At 44.1% G+C, this 18,937-nt stretch overlaps 1 protein-coding gene and 1 long non-coding RNA gene across 2 annotated transcripts in view; both read left to right on the top strand.

Moving 5' to 3' along the window:
* Window positions 1-203: 203 nt before the first annotated feature.
* Window positions 204-1,348, top strand: LOC117245154. The gene is made up of 2 exons (XR_004499473.1): window positions 204-310; window positions 718-1,348. It is a non-coding gene; the product is annotated as an uncharacterized LOC117245154 (long non-coding RNA).
* A 1,597-nt stretch (window positions 1,349-2,945) lies between these two features.
* The window catches only part of GNA12 (G protein subunit alpha 12), a 41,157-nt gene continuing 25,165 nt past the window's right edge, over window positions 2,946-18,937 (top strand). Inside the window, exons 1-2 of the mRNA XM_015643109.3 lie at window positions 2,946-3,469; window positions 14,950-15,165. Of these exons, the coding sequence (XP_015498595.1) occupies window positions 3,149-3,469; window positions 14,950-15,165 (537 nt within the window). The 5' untranslated portion in view covers window positions 2,946-3,148. The remainder of the gene's footprint in view (window positions 3,470-14,949; window positions 15,166-18,937) is intronic.

Genomic DNA, 18,937 nt, shown 5'->3' with positions numbered 1-18,937 from the left:
CTTCCATCTTTTCGCCCTTTCCCTCTCTCTATGGGAGGTTAAAGAAGAAGGAATAGAAGCAGCTGCACAATCAGCAGAAAGAGAACAGGAGTTATAGGAGGAAACAAAGATGGGAAAGAGGAAAACAGTAGAAATAGGGGGGGGGGGGAAAGTAAAAATAAGGAAAACTAAGAAGGTAGAAGAATAGAAAAAGGAAATAATTGATACTGCTATATTTTATTTTGTTTCAATATAAGTTGTTTTAATTTCAGACTAAGCCCCTAAGAAGGGAGATGAACCGGAAATCCTGAAGCACGGAGCTGGACAGACGGTAAGGAAAAGGAGAAAGGGAATTAATTCTCTGAGGCTCCGAACAAACCTGTCTCTCATCAGGGACACTTTCACCTCCTGCTTACCTCATGACAAATCCTCTGCAGGGCCATCAATAGGGGTTGTCATGTGTGGCTGTGTCCCCCTGGGCACAGCCCCAGCCCTGCAGAGCCACAGGAGCAAACAGAATTCTGCTCTGTGCTGCTCTGGGAGCAGCTTCCCAGTGATTCCAAGAGGAACCACAGTGCTGCAGGGGGTGGAGGGAGGGAGGGAGGGCTGGACCTGCTCCTTTTGACAATTAGGTGGGAGCTGTTGAAAGCTGCTTTCATGGATGAATGCATGGAGAACTAAGGATGTCTGGCAACAGATTTGATTAGTTTATTGTGTACCACAATTTCCCTTTCCCAGATGAAGCAGGTCTGCCACTGGAGTGGGACTGCATAGTTACCGAACTCTCTGCCAAAACCCCTCAGCATCTCAGAAGTCTGAAGAGGACCTCAAGTAGGACACACACAAAGCCAGTGGGGCAGGAGAAACCGAGCTAATCAGAAGGCACCAATCTGGGCACTCCACAGTTCCACAGGCCTAATTTCCAGGCAGTTTAACATCTGTGGATTCCAGTGGGAGTCCTGAGTGCTCAGCTGTTGAGAAAATCAGAGAATGGGGGGTTCGGGGTTGGGTTGTTTGTCTCCATCCCACCGGTGTGACTGGGTTCTGGCGGGGCAATCATGACATCCAGTGGGAAACTCCTGAACTACAGCAGCATTTTATGGGTGGAATGAGCCGCTCCCGAGTCTCAAACTACAATCGAAGGGTAAGACCATGGAAGGGAAACTGTTCAAGAAAGCTTCTGGATGAATGGCTCAGGACTAAGAGTTTTGTGCCGGTCTCCTGAAATCTCCAGTATCTAAATGTGTTTTGAAATGCCTCTTCTTGCCAGGGAGAAAAACATTTTCTCTTTGGGGAAGAGTTGACAACAGCATCTCAGTGGGATTAATCCTCACAAAGGAGTCTCACTTCCATGAAAGGTTTTCTTTAATTTTTTTGTTGTTGTCGTTGTTGTTTACCTGTGTGTCTCCCTGACCTTTTGAGATATCTCAATGCCTACAAGGAGGATGGAGAAGAACTTTTGACAGGGTGGTGACAGGACAAGAGAGAATGGCCTTAAGCTGAAGAGAGGTAGAGTTAAATTGAATATAATTTGTCAAGAAATTGTTCCCTGTGAGGGTGCTGAGGCCCTGGCACAGGTTGCCCAAAGAAGCTGTGGAAGTGTTCAAGACCAGGTTGGACAGGACTTGGAGGAGCCTGGGATAGTGGAAGGTGTCTCTGCCCATGGCAGGGAGAAAAATGAGATGAGCTTTAAGATCCTTTCTAACCCCAACCAGCCTGGAATTCTTAGCATCCTTAATATTCTATGAAATCACAGTCATTCTAGTAGTTTCCCTCAGCTCTCTATACTTGTGTCACCCCATGTTTGGAACAGGCCTGGGGAGAATAAGTCATCTGAAATTAAAACTGGAATAGATTTTTATGGCATAAATAATTGGAAGCACAGACAGAAATAATGCAGATAGGACAAATAATCTCATAGAGCTGAGGATGTGTGCCTGTCTTTTATGATTTCAATCTGCAGCCAGAAGGTCTGGGATCCCAGCCACTGCTCGGTGATCACACACCAGCTGCTTCCCAAATTGGTTTTTTCCCTCCAGCACCTAATCACGAGACCAAGGGGGATTTCCTTTCAAATGTGTACTTTGATACTTTAATCCCCACCTCGCCATCAGCGCGGCACTGGATTACTCTAGCGTGTTTGCAGGGAATTACAGCGATGTCACCAGGGACTGAAGTGTCCCACAGGAGTGGGTTCACCCTGGGCGTTGGGTTTTGGTCAGAGGAGAGGCCTGATCCACTCAGGACCAGCTCCTGAGGGCTGTGGAGTCTGTGCGTCTGTGGAGACAAATCCCTGTGCAGTGTACAATGGCTGAGTAAGGATCTACGCATGCTGCAGTGCTATGGACGTGTGTTCCTTGATGACGTCAGCGATGACACATTTCTTTACACCACTGCATGAGCTGGCCACTGGATATCTCTGCTGAGAACAAACCTCACCGGGTTCTGACCCACACGTTACAAACACCGCCCCCGGTACCGCCGGCTCGGGACCCCAAGGGTTCTTCTGACGTCATTCCGAACGCGCCGTGACGTCACGCCACCATCACGGGGCACTGCGTGACGTCACGCAGCGGGAGGTGCTCCCGCCCTCTTCCGCCTCTCCCTCGGCGTCGAGGCCGCGCCCTCTCCCTGCTGATTGGTGCTCGCGCCTGTCCCCGCCCCCCTGCCGGCACTGCCTGCCCTGAGCCGCTTCGCCCGCTTGGCTCCGCCCCTCAAGGCTCCTCCAATTGGAGAACGAGTTCGTTGAGAGACAGCGCTGCCGCCCAATGAGAGCGGCGCGGGCTCCTCCCCGCGCGGGCGGCGGCGCCCGCTGTGTAAGGGGCCGGGGCCGCGTGTCCCCCGCCCCGCCGCGGCACCGCCGCGACCCCGCGCCGAGGGTTCCGGGCGCCTCCCGCCGTCCCGGCCCCGCGCAGCCCCCTCGGAGCGGCCGCGCCCTCTCCTCGGGCAGGGCCTGCGGGCCGCGCCCCGCCACCCCCACCCCTCCCCCGGCCGGCCGCTCCCTCCCTCCGCCGAGCCGGAGAGAGGAATGGGCGGTCCCGGCCCGTAGCCCCCGGCTGCGGCTGCTCCTCCTCCCGGTCGCAGCGTCTCGGCGGCCTCCGCCCGATGCTGGCGGAGCTCGGGGTCTCGGCGGCGGCGTTGTGAGCGCTCCGGCCGGGCCGCCGCCGCCATGTCCGGCGTGGTGCGCACCCTGAGCCGCTGCCTGCTGCCGGCCGAGGCCGCGGGCCGCGCCGGGGAGCAGCCGCGGAGGGACGGCAAGGAGCGGAGCCGCGATGCCGAGCGGGAGGCGCGGCGGCGCAGCCGGGAGATCGACGCGATGCTGGCCCGGGAGCGGCGCGCCGTGCGCCGCCTCGTCAAGATCCTGCTGCTGGGCGCCGGCGAGAGCGGCAAGTCCACCTTCCTCAAGCAGATGCGGATCATCCACGGCCGCGAGTTCGACCAGAAGGCGCTGCTGGAGTTCCGGGCCACCATCTACGAGAACATCCTCAAGGTGAGGGGCGGCGGAGGGGGGCTGGAGGCCGGCGCCGGCACATCCCGCAGCGCCGGGAGCTTGGGCCGTGCCCGGAGTCGCCGTCGGAAAAGAACGGGAGAGCTCTGCCGGGGCTCGCCCCGCCGCGGCTCTCGGTGCTCCCTCCTCCCGGGAAGGGGTCTCGGTGCAGGTGTTCGGGAGGGCGGGGACCTTTGTGCTGCGGGGGGCCCGGGGAATGTGGGTTCCGGCCTTACCCGGCTGAAGGCTTCCGTGAAAAAGGCTCAAAGGAAATTTTCCTGCAGAGGGGATTGAGAAAAGTTCTGTGGAAACGCAGAGGGAAGAGGATATAGGTGTGGCCTGCCTTCTGGGAAAAACATTATGAGAGCATCCTCGAAGTCGGAATTGGAGAAACTTCAAGATTTGAAGAAATGACGAGGATTTTCTCTGCTTTTGCAAAGTATCCCCATTCTGTGCACCTCGAGGTGGGACAAGAAAGGGGTTCTCGTTCGGATGTTACGGCTGCAAGTGGTTGTTACTTGGTGTATCTTCAGGAACGGGGGAGTGTAGGCCTGCAGAGTTGGGCAGTGGGGGGGTCTCAACAAACCTGGAGCTGAAACTGAAATAACTTTGGTTTGGTACCTTTGCAGAAAAGTTTTAGTTCAGTGTGTGTGCAGGTTTTATAGTGCTGGCAACGTGTTTCTCTATTGACTGGAGACTATAAAAGCTCCTGGTAGAGCCTTTGGTCTACAGACCAGTATTTCCCTAACTAGGGAAAACCAGCCTTGACAAATACTGTTCCTTTCAGGGATACAGGCGTGGATGCCGTGTGAAGGTGGAAGTGATCACATTTCAGAAAATACCTGAAGATTCATAAAAAGCTCACTCAGGAGTGTTTCTCTCTTCATCTTCATAATCTTTCCCTAAAAGAAGTGCTCCTTTCCTGCCTATATTTTTCTGTAGGACTGTCTCCATTCTTTGTGGGCATGGATTTGTGAGGCTCTGTGAGATTTCATAGAAAGTTAAAGGAAAGGGAACTGTGCAAGTTAAAGATAACGAGTTACTTTTGAGTTTCAAGATTTGTGTTTAAATAGAAGCTTTATGTGCACTTAATAAGTGCACACATACAATGAGTCTTGTTTTTAAGAATGCTGCTATTCCATGAAGGGCTTTCACTCCTGTTAATGAACAGGAAAATTGTTGTCTAATTTTCTTTTCCTTTTTTTTTTTTGTCCGTTTTCAGGCTGGAGCCCATTAACTGCAAGAAAGTTGAAATTCAGAAACTTCTCTCTGATTGTAGTTTTGTGAGCAAAGAGTGTGTTATGATTTTTTAAATCTATATGCCTAGAAATAAGGAGTCTTATTTTAGCTCTAAATGCTTATTGTGGTCAGTGATTTATTTTTTTACTGCTAATTCCAAGAAGTAGCAGAAGCTTTTAGGGAAGCAGTTTGTGAAGATGGAAAAATCTGAGACTCCTTCCTCTTTAAGTTGTCTAAGCAGTAGCAGTGATGGTAAAATGATGTAATATTTTATGTATGCAGAAGGTGTAGAGCTTTCAACAGTAGAACTTGGTGTGCTTTGGAAAGGAAAGTGTCCCCTTGTAGTAGGGGAAGCAAAGTCACACACTTGCAACACCTGTTTGCTGGATGGCTCTGGGTAGATTTGCAGAACTCAAAGTAGAATCCTGGTCCTCAAGATAGCAGTCAGGTGTTCTGATAGTTAACAGCACTTCTTGGACTATGTCAGTTGAACCTTTTAAACTCTTCAAATCCTGAAAATAAAATTTGGAAATAGCTTTAAAGTGGGTTAATGTGGTTCAGCAGATTGATTGCCCTTTTGGCCTTGCAGGTGGTGATTTGGGAGTGTTAGGTTAGGGTTCTCCTTTAGGTACGTGTCAGACCCTTCCCTTCCTTCTCCACATAACACAGGTGGCTCTTGCATACAGGAATACAACTTATACTCCCCCCACCCCATAAGTTTTTGGGGAATGGCTTGGGAATAGTCACTACATAAAAAGTAGGCAGAAAGAGGAAGAGCAAACAAAGAGAGCTAGAAAAGTTTTCTGGTGAGAAGGCAGTAGATGTTTGCATTTTGCTCATCAGAGAGAAACCTGGTAACACCTTGATATTCTGCTATAACCATCAGGAAGAAATCAAATACCAAGACAGAATAACAGCTTTCAAAACAGTCAGTGCTTTTATTTTAGGGTAATTGTGTAATACTCTCGTGCATTAAACTTTGTTCTGTGGATAAACATCCAGTGTTTAAAGTAAACCTATTTGGCTTCTTTGACATTGTAAATTGTCAAGTGCACATTGCTGCTCTTTCTATAACAGAGTGTTTAGACTACAGGTTCTTTTCACTTTTTCAGGAAGTTTAGTGATCAGACACCAAGACTTAATGAAGCCAAGATCACCATGTGTTTAACCGACAATAAAAGATCTCAGATGAATTTTTAGTACTATATGTGGACAATGTGAAGTGGAAATGATCCTATCACATAGCATTTAAATCTGTGTGACATTGTCAAGTACAGCTGCAGCAATCTTAGCCCATTTTTCCACACAGTCCTCAGCGTGGTCAGACAATGGTCCTGCTAAGCTTCTGCAACAGTGAGATCTGAGTTAGAAATGCAGTGTAAATCTCTGGGATTAAATGGTCAATTTTCATTTTCCAGCCATGACTAAACTTCTCTCTGAAGGAGGAGCATTCCTACTCTCGTAACAGTGCTGGATATTTCTGCAATGCTTATTGCAGTAGTGTTTAGGCAACTGTACAGCTTATGGAGAATGAAGAAACTGCTTTAGAGAACACAATGTGAAACTTCTTGGAAAATAACAGTGCTAAGTATGAATTGACATTGGTGTCAGCTTCCACTTTATTTTGAGTTTTCACCTTCTTGCTTCTCTGACATCTTGTTAATGCTGAGTTCTTTGCTTTGCCTGTTTTCTCTGGTTCTCATCTCCCATTTTGGGGAAACCCCAGTCAGAAACAAAATGCTGAAGCAAAATAAACCTATGATACAGAATTTGCTTTTCCATTTAGTACAGGTGATGGTTCAGGGCCTTGCTAGCTTTTTCTGGCATTTGTGGGATGGTATTCAAATACAGGAGTTTTGCTTTGGTTTAAGGTAAATAGTCATCGGTTAACTCGGGTTTTGCTTGTTAATCGAGGCTAAGTTTCAAAGTAACTTTCTGGAACTTTTTGATGATTGAAGTGAAAAGCAGTAGTGTTAATGTTCTGGTATGAGTACACAGGCTTCAGGACTTCAGCACACCCACCTGGAAAAGGAAAGTGCACAGGACAGGGCTGTCTGGCTGCTGAGGCCTGAATTTTAAAGTGACTCCTGGCTATGCAGAGAAACTTGGAAAACTTTCATGTACCCTAAGTTTCAAATCTAAGCAATGTGTGGTGGTATTACAGAGTATTTTGATGCTTTTCAACTGTAGCTACAGGAATCTTTTGATACCTTCCATCCAAAACAGATGGGTTGGCCTTGCTTCTCTATTTGCTTCCTTTGATAAAAGTTAAAGAGCTCAGACACTCAACAAGTCACAACTCTGATATTCCTTGTCTAAATGTTTTCTTGTTTCAAGTATGTGAATATCATGCTGCTTAAAAAAACCCGGTTTAGTTGCATAAGAAAATAATTACAGCAATCTACAAGCGCCAGAGTGGTACTTGCACCGGCTTGTTTAGGAGATTTCAATCTGAAGAGAGAAAGTTCAGCTTTTAAAAGCCTGAAGTATAATCTGTTCAGCTCTTTTGGTTATGTTAGTTTTGCTGTTGAGAATGGAAAGACCAGCTCAAGGTTTCAGTACATCCATGAATGTTTTCATGTTTGTGGCCTGAAGTGTAATGATTGACTAAGGAATTGAAAACCTGGAATTGCAGAGGGAAGGACTAGACAGGAAATTATGTGTAATTTCATTTGTGAGCTCTGAGTGGGGAAAAAAACAAGGAATATTCTGAACATGTAAAATCTTTGAGGAACAGTCCTTTGGGACTTTTGAGTGCAGCTGCAATACACGAGGGGATACCTGAGAGCATTTCTCCTTGATAGCAGGAATATGAGTGTCAGTAAAGTGAAATAAGTGGCTTGTGATGAAGGCAGCTTTAAGAGCTTTAGACTTCTACAATTAGTACTAAACCTGGACTGTTGCTAGGACTCTATGTACCTTGAATGTACCTAAATTGTATTTATGGTGGCTTAATTAAGTTGGTTGTACCTCCTGTCATCAACAGGCAAACCAAGAAAAATCTTTCGCAACTTTTGAGTTTCAGCCAGGTGCAGATACAAACTCTGGGATGTAGAAACAGATTATTCTATTTGTTTGGGAGCTACACTTGTAAATTACTGCTCATTTATAATGTAAGCGTATTTCTTCCAGTGGCCTGCAAACTTAGGTGGAATACATCAGGTAAACCCCAGTTACTCTATAAATTGTTTTGACGCCACACCTCCTTGGGTTTACATGCAAATGAGTTCGGAAACACATTAGGAGGTGATGATGGTCACACTTCATCTGTTGCTTCAGAGCTGGGCCCAGCTGTTTGAGTAGTTGGTCTCAGGACAGTGTCAATCTCCTTTCTGCTGGAACAGCTTCTTTTCAGAGGAATGACAAGGAGATTATAGGAGCTGTGCTAAAGTAGAATATTTTCCTTTAAATTTAATATAGAAGTGCTAAAGTTCTATACTAGAATAATTTTTAATTCTGGTTATCTTTGCTCTGAGTTTATTTATTAAGAAAAATATTATTCACTAGTTTATGTAGAAAAGACAAAAAACTCTGAGTTTTGTTTATCTTGTTCCAGATTCATTTCATCAATGGATCTCTTACTGATTTCCAGTCGATGTAATTTCTATGTAAATTCCATCAGCTCTGGTGGTCCCTTTGCATTTGGGGTGTCTCTAGGTTGGGCTAGGAGACAGCAGTTTCTCTTCATGGTGGCAGATACTGGAAGAGGAGTAATGGTCAGTAGTAGATGATAAATATTCATAGTTGTTCCAAAATGGAGCTCACAATACTCTTGTGATGTAGTCATTAGTATTGCAGAACATGACTTAGTCCCTGGAGACTGCAGGCACATACTTTGATGTCTTCCAGACAAAAGTTTAGTCACTGGAGTGACTACATTTGGGAGCTTACATTATAGTCACTTGGTTAACTATACATGTAGTTTTATAATTAACTTGGAAACAGTATTGGCAAAAAAATTAGCAAATTGTCCTGTTAAATATTTACAAGAATACTTCGGAGCAAACTCTAGTTTACAGTGTCCAAAAAAGTAACTTCAATGCAAATTCTGACAAGGAAAAAGCTGAAAGGAATGGGAGGCTGCAGAGTTTCCAAATGAGTTTCCACCACTTGGCTGGGATTTTTCAGCCTAGTGAAGGTTAGGAGCTGGTCCCATCCTGCCATTGAAAGCCCTGTCTGAGCACATGTGCTGGGTACTGAATCTGTGAGGGCAGCATGGCAGGGATACATCTGGAAGTGCAGATGCTGAGTCCTGTGCTGAAAGCATGAGCTGACTGTGAACTAATGAACTAATGGTGGGATTGTCTCAGGGCAAGGAGAAAGCCCCTAATACAATTCTGAAAGCGTTAAGTGGGAACTTTTTGTGAGGTCCTGCACCGCTCGTCATCTCTGAGGTCATCCTCTCTCTACCCTGTGCTGAGTTACAAGTAAAGTTTGCAAGTGAGTATTTTCCTTCTACTGCATTTATCGTCATTTTGCTGGGTTCAGTCAAAGACAAGGACTCTTTTCAGAGTTTCCAGACAAGCAGACATCACTGCTGCTCCCAATCCAGAGACTCAATGGCTAATCCAAATGTTTTTTAATATTTGTGGACTAGGTAAATGACACTTCCCCTTTGTTAGCATTTTTTATTTGTATGCTGGGCTGGAAGGTAGGTCATCTTTGCTGTTTACCCTGCCCTCACCTGGGTGGTACTGGAATATGTGAGTGCTGAAAGGACATGCAGACCTGGAGAGCCTTTTCGTTGTCTAGCTGGGCCAACTGGTGCTGTTCCCATCCCTACCCTTGTGTCTCGCCTCACAGCAAACTAAATAGGCACTGGAAATCTCTTTTTATATGAATGGCCAGGGTTTTGGTGATGTTTGCTCACTGGATTGTGGGCTCAGGCAAATGACAAACCTGTCAAACAGAAGAGGGTGGAACTCCACTGACGGGAAGGATGCCCCTTTGGATGGTACCTCATTGTTTGACTGTTCTGTAATGTGAAACCTTATCCTGAATGACATTGGGTTCTCTACTGCTGCTTGGCTGTAATGCTCCAAGGGCATAGATCAAAGAAAAACTCTGCTAATGCTTTAATGATAGTGTGCTATAAAAATCTGATTGTCTTGCTATTACTCTGTTTGTAATAGGTCACCTTCTCTGCAGTGTTCAGACAGCAATTTACAAACAGTGCATATGATTATATTTGCTAACACTTGTGACTTTATTTTTAAAAACTGTGCAGCTGTACCTGTGTTCCTGTGGCTGCATCACCTTGTACTGTTCCTGTGGCTCTGGGGAATATCTATGAGCTGAGGTGGGAGCAGTTCTGTTGGCAGTAGCTCCGATGCAGATTGGTCTCTGTGAGATGAGATGCCCAGACTTTTGCCAGTTCCTTGTCAACAACAGTGAGGAAAAACACACAGTAGAAAACACGTTTGAATGTCCCTGTGCCTGCAGTGTCCCTGTTGGTTTGTAGTGGTAGGAGAAGACAGCAGTGCCAGGTAGCTGTGAGCTGGATTCCCCCAGGGAGTGCTCAGCACTTCTCTCAGAACAGTCAGGTCCATAGCTGATAAGTAGATATTGGAGACTTCAGCTGTTGCTGTGAGGTTAAACAGTGTGTTAATGGTAAAAGTGTAAAAAGAAGCTGTTGTAGTATTTAATGCATAAAAGTTATTCTGTTGTCTCTGATCTTATACCCAGCAGTAGTTCCCTAAAATTATTTTGAGAAAATGCGACATAGGAGACTTCTGTTTGTATACAAACTCTGAGCAGGTTTGCAGGTTCTCTCTAGACACTGAATAAGTTTTTGATCACTTGACTGCTGGTGTGTGCATGGAAGAACCTGGCCTTGCCTAAGAGTAAGTGCTCCCCAAACCTGTTGTGCCAATTTTATGTTTGGTACTTAACTGAGGGGTGTTCACTTGGCTGCTGAGTTGGTCCATCTGGGGAAAGGTGTGAGGTTTTAGGGATAATGAATCCTTCAAGTACTGGAGCGTATGAATAATTTAAGAAGTGAGTGTTGTGTTTTATGTAGCAGTGTAACTACAGATGTAAGGTTTGCTTAAATCATGCTGCTCTTTAAATACTACAACACTTCTTGTCCTGTACTGGCAAACATCTCTGGCTTCAAGTGAAATTAGCTCATGATAACCTTTCTTATAATTCTCACAAATTCATTTAATTATTATTTCAAAATACAAAAGAACCTGGATTTTTTTCAAAGCTAGGACACTTTCAAAAGTAAAGGAGAAAAAAATGTATTTGAGCCAGTCCTAGTAACGAGCATTTGTGTAAATGCTCATAAAATCTTCCTGCTGGTGAGTAGCAAATGTGCTCCAAACAGCTGTGCTGTGTCAGGCTGAGGAGCTCGGCCTTTGTCTGTGACATGAAAAAACATCCCACAACCAAAACCTGGTACGAGCACAAGGCAATGTGATCCTTTGGTGTGCACTTCCAGTTATTGGCAGCCTTTGGTTTTGGAAACTTCTTGAGCCAGGATTTGCATCTGGAATGTAATCGAATAGTCCTTTCTGGACTATGCTTCCATCTATTCTTCTTCATGGCTTTTGGAGTCTGTTTATGCTTTTGGCCAACATCCTGTGTAAATGCATTTACTGGCTGGGGGTGTGTAGGTTTTGAGTTTGAACTGTTTGATAACTCATATTTTTCTAGTGAGGGGAAGGAGAAAAATAGTCTTTGTCTATTCCCTTTCTGCAAGTGGTTGGTAATTTCTATAGATGTCTTGTGTGTTATGCCTTATTTGTCTTTTTTCAAATCTGTGGATTTCTAGACTTAGCATTTTCTTCTGTATAAGATATGGTGCTTCATGAGGTAGATCTCATCACACTCTTGTTATACGTTTTTCTTCTTCTATCCTGAGATTCCATTCAGGTTTTGTGCATGCCAGGAATTTATACAGTTACTTGAATATGTTAAAAATTATTAAGTAAGGAATGGAACAGAAAATTTCCTATTTTTTCTTCCCTAGCTGGTGTTTCCATTATCCTGCTGGTTTTATTATGCTGGTTTTCTATTTTCTAATGCCTAACACTGTCCTTATCTGTGAATTTTAACTCTTTCCACCTGTGCTTATTCTGGGTCTTGCTTTAACTGCAGCACAAAAACTTTACATCAGTTGAAGTGTTCAGAAGTTTATTTCCCATCTAAAGTTGGTGCCTCATTTTTTTCCATAGCACAGATTTGAAAACAGAATGGTAATTGATGGTGTTCAGCCTCATGAATGAAAGTCTGAATTGACATTTTATATGGCAGCAGAAAATCACAAAAATTGTCAGGAAAGGGGGTAGGAGAAGCGTCTTGCTTGTATTTCCAGTAAGAGGAAATCTTTCCTACAGTAACTTCTCTGCAGATTAATGAGGCAAGGATTATCAAATGCTCAGTGAGGTTACAAAATACAGTGTTACCAGTAAGTCTGAGATGCGAAAATAGCAGTACATAGGATCTAAATTTAGTGATTTCTCTGTTTCTCCTCATCTTTCTGACATCTGTTTGTAGCATTTATGGAACTGTTTTGTGGAGATGGAGAAATATTAAGTTTAGATTCACTGGGGGTTCTGCTGAGTCACACTTTTAACTGCTAAGAGTTGGAAGGAAGAAATGTTGGGTATTTGCTTGTTATATAAAGCTTTTATTTCTGATTTGGTTTAGAGACACATCTTGAAGCAGATATGCTCTAAAAATTGTGAGAGGTGCTGTTTCTGTGGGTGCATAGAACAGCATTCCTGCTATCCTCTCTCCTATTTTTTTATTTCCTTCATGCAGTGTGTGTCTGTCTGTCAGCGCTGATGCTGGTGTCCTACTACTGAATCACTTTGTGCCAAATGAGCTTTACATGTGAATTGGTGGCAACATCTCTGTCTCTGGAGCAGTTAGAGGAAGGTGCTGATACCACCTGTTCCCCATGGGTGATCCTACAATAGTTAATGCACTCCCACAGGGGCTGTGGGACCTAAGTTTAGTTCCCTTTCCTGCCTCAGGGAGGGTCAAACCTGCATTTCCAAGTGACTATTCTGGGACTGGAACAGCCTCTTCACCCTTGATTGAAACTGTGGTTTTCTCCACACAAATAATGAAACTTTCCCTAACAAGTAACAGTCCCTTGAGAACCTCTGTCTCCACTAGGAGCAGGGAAAGTCAGGACAGCAGTGTGGGGAAATGCACTAGGACTGATCTCCCAGTTCTCTTTTATCCAAGCAGGAATTGTGCAGCCCTGCAGCCCTTCCTTTGAGATGCTCTGCAGTGGCTTGAGGTGGAGAAGGGTTAAACCAGCCCCAGAGCTGGAGCTGAGCAGCCAGGGGAGATCCTGCAGGCCCAGGCAGGAGAGAGGTCAGAGCTGTGTGGGTTGGGAGGGGAGATGGTGGCCCATGGGGAGATGGTGATCACTGTCCCACACACAGTGCTGATTAACCATTTCATACAGAACAATTCTCACTGAGCAGAGACAAACCTGGCATGAAACACCTAGAAAAGACTGTGTTCTGCTGGTCTCAGTCACTACAATCCTCTGGAAAAATCTCCCAAGTTCTTGACTGGGCATAGTGGGGAGCTGACCCTGCCTTTCAGTTGCAGCCAGGATGGGGGTGTGTGCAAGGCATGGTTTGCAAAAAGTGTCTGAAGCTGGGAGATGTTATGGAGGCATCTGCAATTCAGAGACAGAGCCTTATAAGTGGGTTTTTCATGCTTCTGTTTGTTAGTGCCATTCAAATAACCATTGAAAGACTTCTGTTAATAAAGGGATAAACTCTGCAACTAGGAATGAGAGTTGGCTTTTGGTCTGTGTGACAAGAGTTACTAAACTATGTATTCCAGAGTTATGTCTGGAATTTAAAGCAGCAGTTGGTAAATATATTTGATTTTAGTCTTTTCATGGTATTGTGGAGATAGATTCTCTGCTTTATGAGAAGAAGTAACAATCAGTAGAGAATCATAAATATTTACATTTTGGGAAGCTGCTCTTCAGAAGCACTGTTGGATAGTGACAACCACGGCACTTTGCTTTGAGTTCCTATTCTGTGACACTCCACTAAGTTGCTTCTCATTTCCCTCTCTAATCTTGGTTGCTGTTGGGAAGTTACTGTTGTTGTTGTTGTTGTGTGGTGCTGCTAAAGGACTGGAGAGCAGAAAGGTTCAAGTGTTAATAAAACATACACACAGTCTGGATAGCTTAAAGAATGCAAAAAAAAAAAAATCAGTCCAATAATGTGGAGGCTCATTTGAGTAGCTGTGGAAACAGAGCTTCACTTTTGGAGATTTTTTATTTTATTTATTTTCATATGTCTAGAACCAAAGGTCAGCCTAATGAGAAAAGCAATCCAGTATAACCCACAGATTTTACTCATGAATTCAATGGTACTTGAGATGCTGAGTCACCATTAGCAGATTTATCCTTTAGGAAAATGGGGCTCACTATTGAGAAATAAACATTTGCCATTGGAAGCTATTTACTGTAGGTGAAGTTAGAGTCAAGATTGAAATTTCAAATTTAATCTCATGTGTTTGGCTTGTTGCTATGAAAATGAAATTAAAAAATAAAAACTGCAAAATGTGAAACTAACCAGCTCAGTAATCCTGAATTGAATTTGAGAACTAGATCACTTTGCTTCCAGATTTCTTTTCCAGTATTAGAACAGCAAAACCTACCTGTCACACATTGCTTAGCAAGTGTGTGGCAAGTTCCAAGAGTAAGCTGATTCTGAGGGAAAACTGGATCTGCTTTCCTGAGCCTGGTAGCTTGGAATCTATATAATGCCTTCAGTCCTGTAATGCTCTTCTGCTTTCCCTAATGCTTGAGAAGGCTGGGATGTCACTTTTGGTGTCAGAAACGCAAATGAACAGAAAAAGATGGAAGAGTATGTTTTCAGGCATGGTGTTACTTTTAAAAGTACAGCTATGATGATCACTCATTACTTCCCAGACACTTTTCTTAATTCCCAGACACTTTTCATACTCTCACTGCTGTTTACTTTCATTATCTGTTGGTAGCACTGCTTGTTGCCATTAGCTGTTGCCGCTAATACTTTTTCCACCTGGGGAAATATTTTGTGGCTAAGTTGCTTACAGAAGCAGTCTCTATCTTATTTCTGTTGGAGATGTTGCAATAAACAATGTTTATGATTCTCTCCTGAGTTCAGTCTCACCAGAACAGTGTCAAAAAAATAATCTTCAAGTACCTTCAAGTCCTTATTGTTTTACACTTTAATCTTTATATCACTGACTTTCTTATCTGAATCATTCTTTAGGGCTGCAGGGTTCTGGTTGACGCACGGGACAAACTGGGGATCCCTTGGCAGTACACTGAGAATGAGAAGCATGGAATGTTTCTGATGGCCTTTGAAAACAAAGCTGGAATGCCCATCGAGCCTGCCACCTTCCAGCTCTATGTCCCTGCCCTGGGTGCACTCTGGAGGGACTCGGGAATCAAGGAAGCCTTCAGCCGTCGGAGCGAGTATCAGCTGGTGAGTACATCCATCTCCACGTGGGAGGAGAAAAGTGCTGCTGTATAAATCTCTCCTCAGCTGAAAGACAGCTTGCTACGTGTGAGATGGAGCCACCCTGTTAGCTGTTTGTAGGAGTGCTGTAAATCTGAGCACTTCAGCAGCAGAAACAAGTGGTAATTGGAGCCAAACTTGAAAAACTACATGGCAGTAAGAGGGAGTGGAAAAGTGCACATGACTGGATAAACTGGAAGAGCAAGAGGAACCAAAAAAGGCAGGAATTGGTTGAACTAAAAATATTTTAGCAGCTCAGTAGGTCTGTTCATAGTAGGTCACTGATGAAGGCACACTTAATTTGTAACTTTCCAGTCCTGCCAGCTTGCACTATATTGATACTGGCAAACTCTTCCTGCATGCAGCTCTTTTGAAGTAATGCAACACCCATTCCGGCTGCTGCTCCCTGACTGTTTCTTTTCATCCTGACATCTGCAAGTGAAACTTGGATAAGCAACTGAAAGATGACAGTGAGCGTAAAAATGTGCTCTCTTCCCTGCTTTCTTGTTGTTAGGTCTTCATGCTCTAGTGCCAAAATAGCTGCACTTCTGGTATGGGATATGTTTCTGACAGCTGTTCATAATCCACTCCTTTTTCTTCATATGTACAAGATGGAGAGGATTTGCTTTCCTTTTCTTTTTCTTCCCTGTTCTGTGGAACAAGGTACTGATCCAGACAACCTGGTACCACAATTGCTGTGTTATCACTGTTTAATTAGAGGGGTTAAAGGACAGAAACATGGCTTTGTATAGCCTCCTTTGGATTCTTTTACAAAGGAAGTCAGTACATCCGAAGGAGAAGGAGATGTAGTGAAATTGAATAGTGAAATTCTGATTGTTCCCTCATGCTGCTTCTATGTGTGGGCTCTCTAGTGTCTGATACTGTAGTTAAACTCATGCTGCAGCCCTTAGGTACTCATCTGTCTCTACTAATGAGATGCCTGTGAGTCTTGTTGTTGCATATCTTTGAAATCTGTCTCTGAAGTATCATGAGACTGCCACATAGGTAAAGAATAAATGAAATGGCGAAGTAAAGCTGTCACAGGATGATTGGATAAACCTCACTTCCTTAGGCTAAAAATGAAACAATTTCCATGTTACAGCGCTGGGGGTGGGGGGAAGGATGTGCAGGGGGAGAGAGGACGGATTAATTGTTCTATTATTCCTCACATCTGTAGAAACAGGCTTTGCTGTTCTAAGCACTGTTCAAATGTGGAATAAAAAGATGGTTTGTGCCATGGGGAACTTGAATTTGCCATGAAACAACTGTTAAGAGAATCCAGTATAGTAAGCAATAGTTGCATCAGCAGCTTGTTAGGATTGTTTGTTTGGGTTTTTTTTTTCCCTGGGAAATGCTATGGTCAAGCATGGATTTTGTTTGTAGAAGGAGATTCAGATGGGGATCATGTGGGAGGTTCATTCCTGCACTGGTTAGCAATAAAATAGTATCAAACTTGGGGAAAAACATCCCATTCATTGAGTAAATAGTGTTCCAAAAGTAGTAGGCCTACCTCTGCATTCCCTGGCTTAGAGGATTAAACAGGAAATACCAAAAAAATAAAAAAGCCCTACAGAAACAAAGCAGAGAGGCATGCAAGTGATCATTTGATATGCTGTCATCTTCAACATGGAGCTAGAGTTCCACGGTGCATCCTTGTGGATGCCATTGGTGTAACCTGTGTGATGTTACTGGGGCACCTGAAACTGCTGCAGGGCTCTTACCCTGTCAGTACTGCAGCCACGTGTGTCATAAAAACTCCATGCCAGTCCTGCACCTGTGACATTGACAACATGAAAATCTGAGTGCTGTTACTTTATTGTGCAGGCTGCATCAACAGGGGATTACAGGGTGCCTCACTTGTAACTAAAAAAAAACATTTGGCTGCATAAAAGGCTTTTAAATGTAGTACATTGGTCTTAAGAATACAAATGCTGCTTCTGGATTACACAAATTACAAACACCTTAATACTTTGAACAAGTTTCCCTATCTAGCTTCTAAGTTCAGCAGAAGTCTGATTCCCTGAGTATGTGGAAATAAGCAACTGTACAATTTTTAAAAAAAAAAACAACTTAAAGCTACATAACATTTTAAAGAAAGAGGTGGTTTAAGGAGATGCCTAATTTGTAATTGCATATGATATGTATAAACCCATACCTTCGTTTAGTTTAAACCCTTGCTGGATATAGACTTGTGTAAATAAATAGAAGCCAGATATAGTGGACTCTGAGAAAATAAATCTTTTCTGAGCTGATTTTAACTCAGGCTAAAGAAAACCTCTGCATCAGCACTCTCTTTCTTCCCTAGTATAAGCGAGCTATTAAATGGAATATGCTTGGTTTAAACTGAATTTATTATCTTTAAAATAGTTCTTAAATCATGACCAAAATTTTGCAGTTTTACATTACTGTGATCTTTCTGAATGTGCCCTGACACTGTTTGAAAAAACAACCTTACTCAGCACGGGCATTTTCTTCACCCCCATCTTGCAGTCAACTGAACACCAGCTTTGTTTTTAATTGTTGTTGTTATTTTGGCTTCAAAGCTGTAGGGTTATTGGTCTGCCCTTCAATGCTGTTTCTCCAGGAAGTTGTGTGACTGTTAAAAAGTAAAACACGTTGGTTAGTTGACTAGAGCTGAAAATTGCAGCGTGCAGGTGCCTTCCTACGGTCTGCAATGCCCAGCTCAGTGACTGACTCAGCAGTAACAAACTTGTTGAAAGAAAGCTGCTCTGACCATAACCCTGTGCAATCTAAAAGCTGCTTCTCTGGCACTGCAGAAGCTGCCTCTGGGCATTTCTGCTTCATACTCAGTGCCTACAAGTGCTGGTTGTAAATCCCTGTCTGGGTCTTTGAGCGTTTCAGAAGTGAGTGGGTGGATTCTACAATAGCAGGCTGCGTTTTTTTGCTTTTGTCTTCCCAGCCTTTCTTAAAGTAGACGAACCAATTTTCCTTTCTTTTCACAAACATCAGCCTCTCGCTCTTCCCCTGCCCCAGCCAGTCCCCACCAACCCAAGTTCCTCTGTTCCTTGTATGGGAGCCAAGTAGTTTGGGGACAAAAGCTTCATTGTATGTTTGCTTCCATTGTCACGTCTGTCCTCGTTTTTTTAACTACTGGAATAGGAATTCCTTTGTAATCAGAATGGGATTCTTCTCCCTTCTCCCCTGCCCCCATTATCCCCCCACCCTGTTTTCTGTCTGTGTTTTAGAAAGGAATACATTGGTCACGAGTCTCCAAATGTCCTGGAACGTTTGGGTGCCCGTGGTCGTTTGGGAAGGGGCTGCAAATCCCCCAGTACCAGCAGGGGGAGACAAATCCCACTGGGAATGGTTCCTGGAGAGCAGGCAGTGGGATTTCCAGTGGGATTTCCAGCAGGATTTCCAGTGGGATTTCCAGCAGGATTTCCAGCAAGATTAGCTGCAGGGGTGGGAGCTTCTGCAGTTTGAGCCTAATGACACGTGTTTGGGTGTATTTGGGAGTTTGAGTATGTCTATGTGCAGGTTCTTTTTTACCCATAAATGAGATTTCCTTTTATGCTATAAGCCATGGAGGCCAAGGCCAAGATAGGAATTGCTTTGGTCATGTGGTTTCCATTTTGTTTTGTGGTTTGGGGATTTCTTTTGGGTTTTTCCATCCTCTCAGGTCTCTGCTGTGAGAATGTGAGAAGCCATTCACTTCTTCTTTAATGTTTCCAGAGCAAAAAGTCTGAAAGGTTAGATATTCTTTTGACTTCTTGTAGCT

The sequence above is a fragment of the Parus major genome, chromosome 14, assembly GCF_001522545.3.
Source record: "Parus major isolate Abel chromosome 14, Parus_major1.1, whole genome shotgun sequence".
NCBI classification, from domain to species: Eukaryota; Metazoa; Chordata; class Aves; order Passeriformes; family Paridae; genus Parus; species Parus major.
This window is presented reverse-complemented; position numbering and strand designations above follow the sequence as displayed.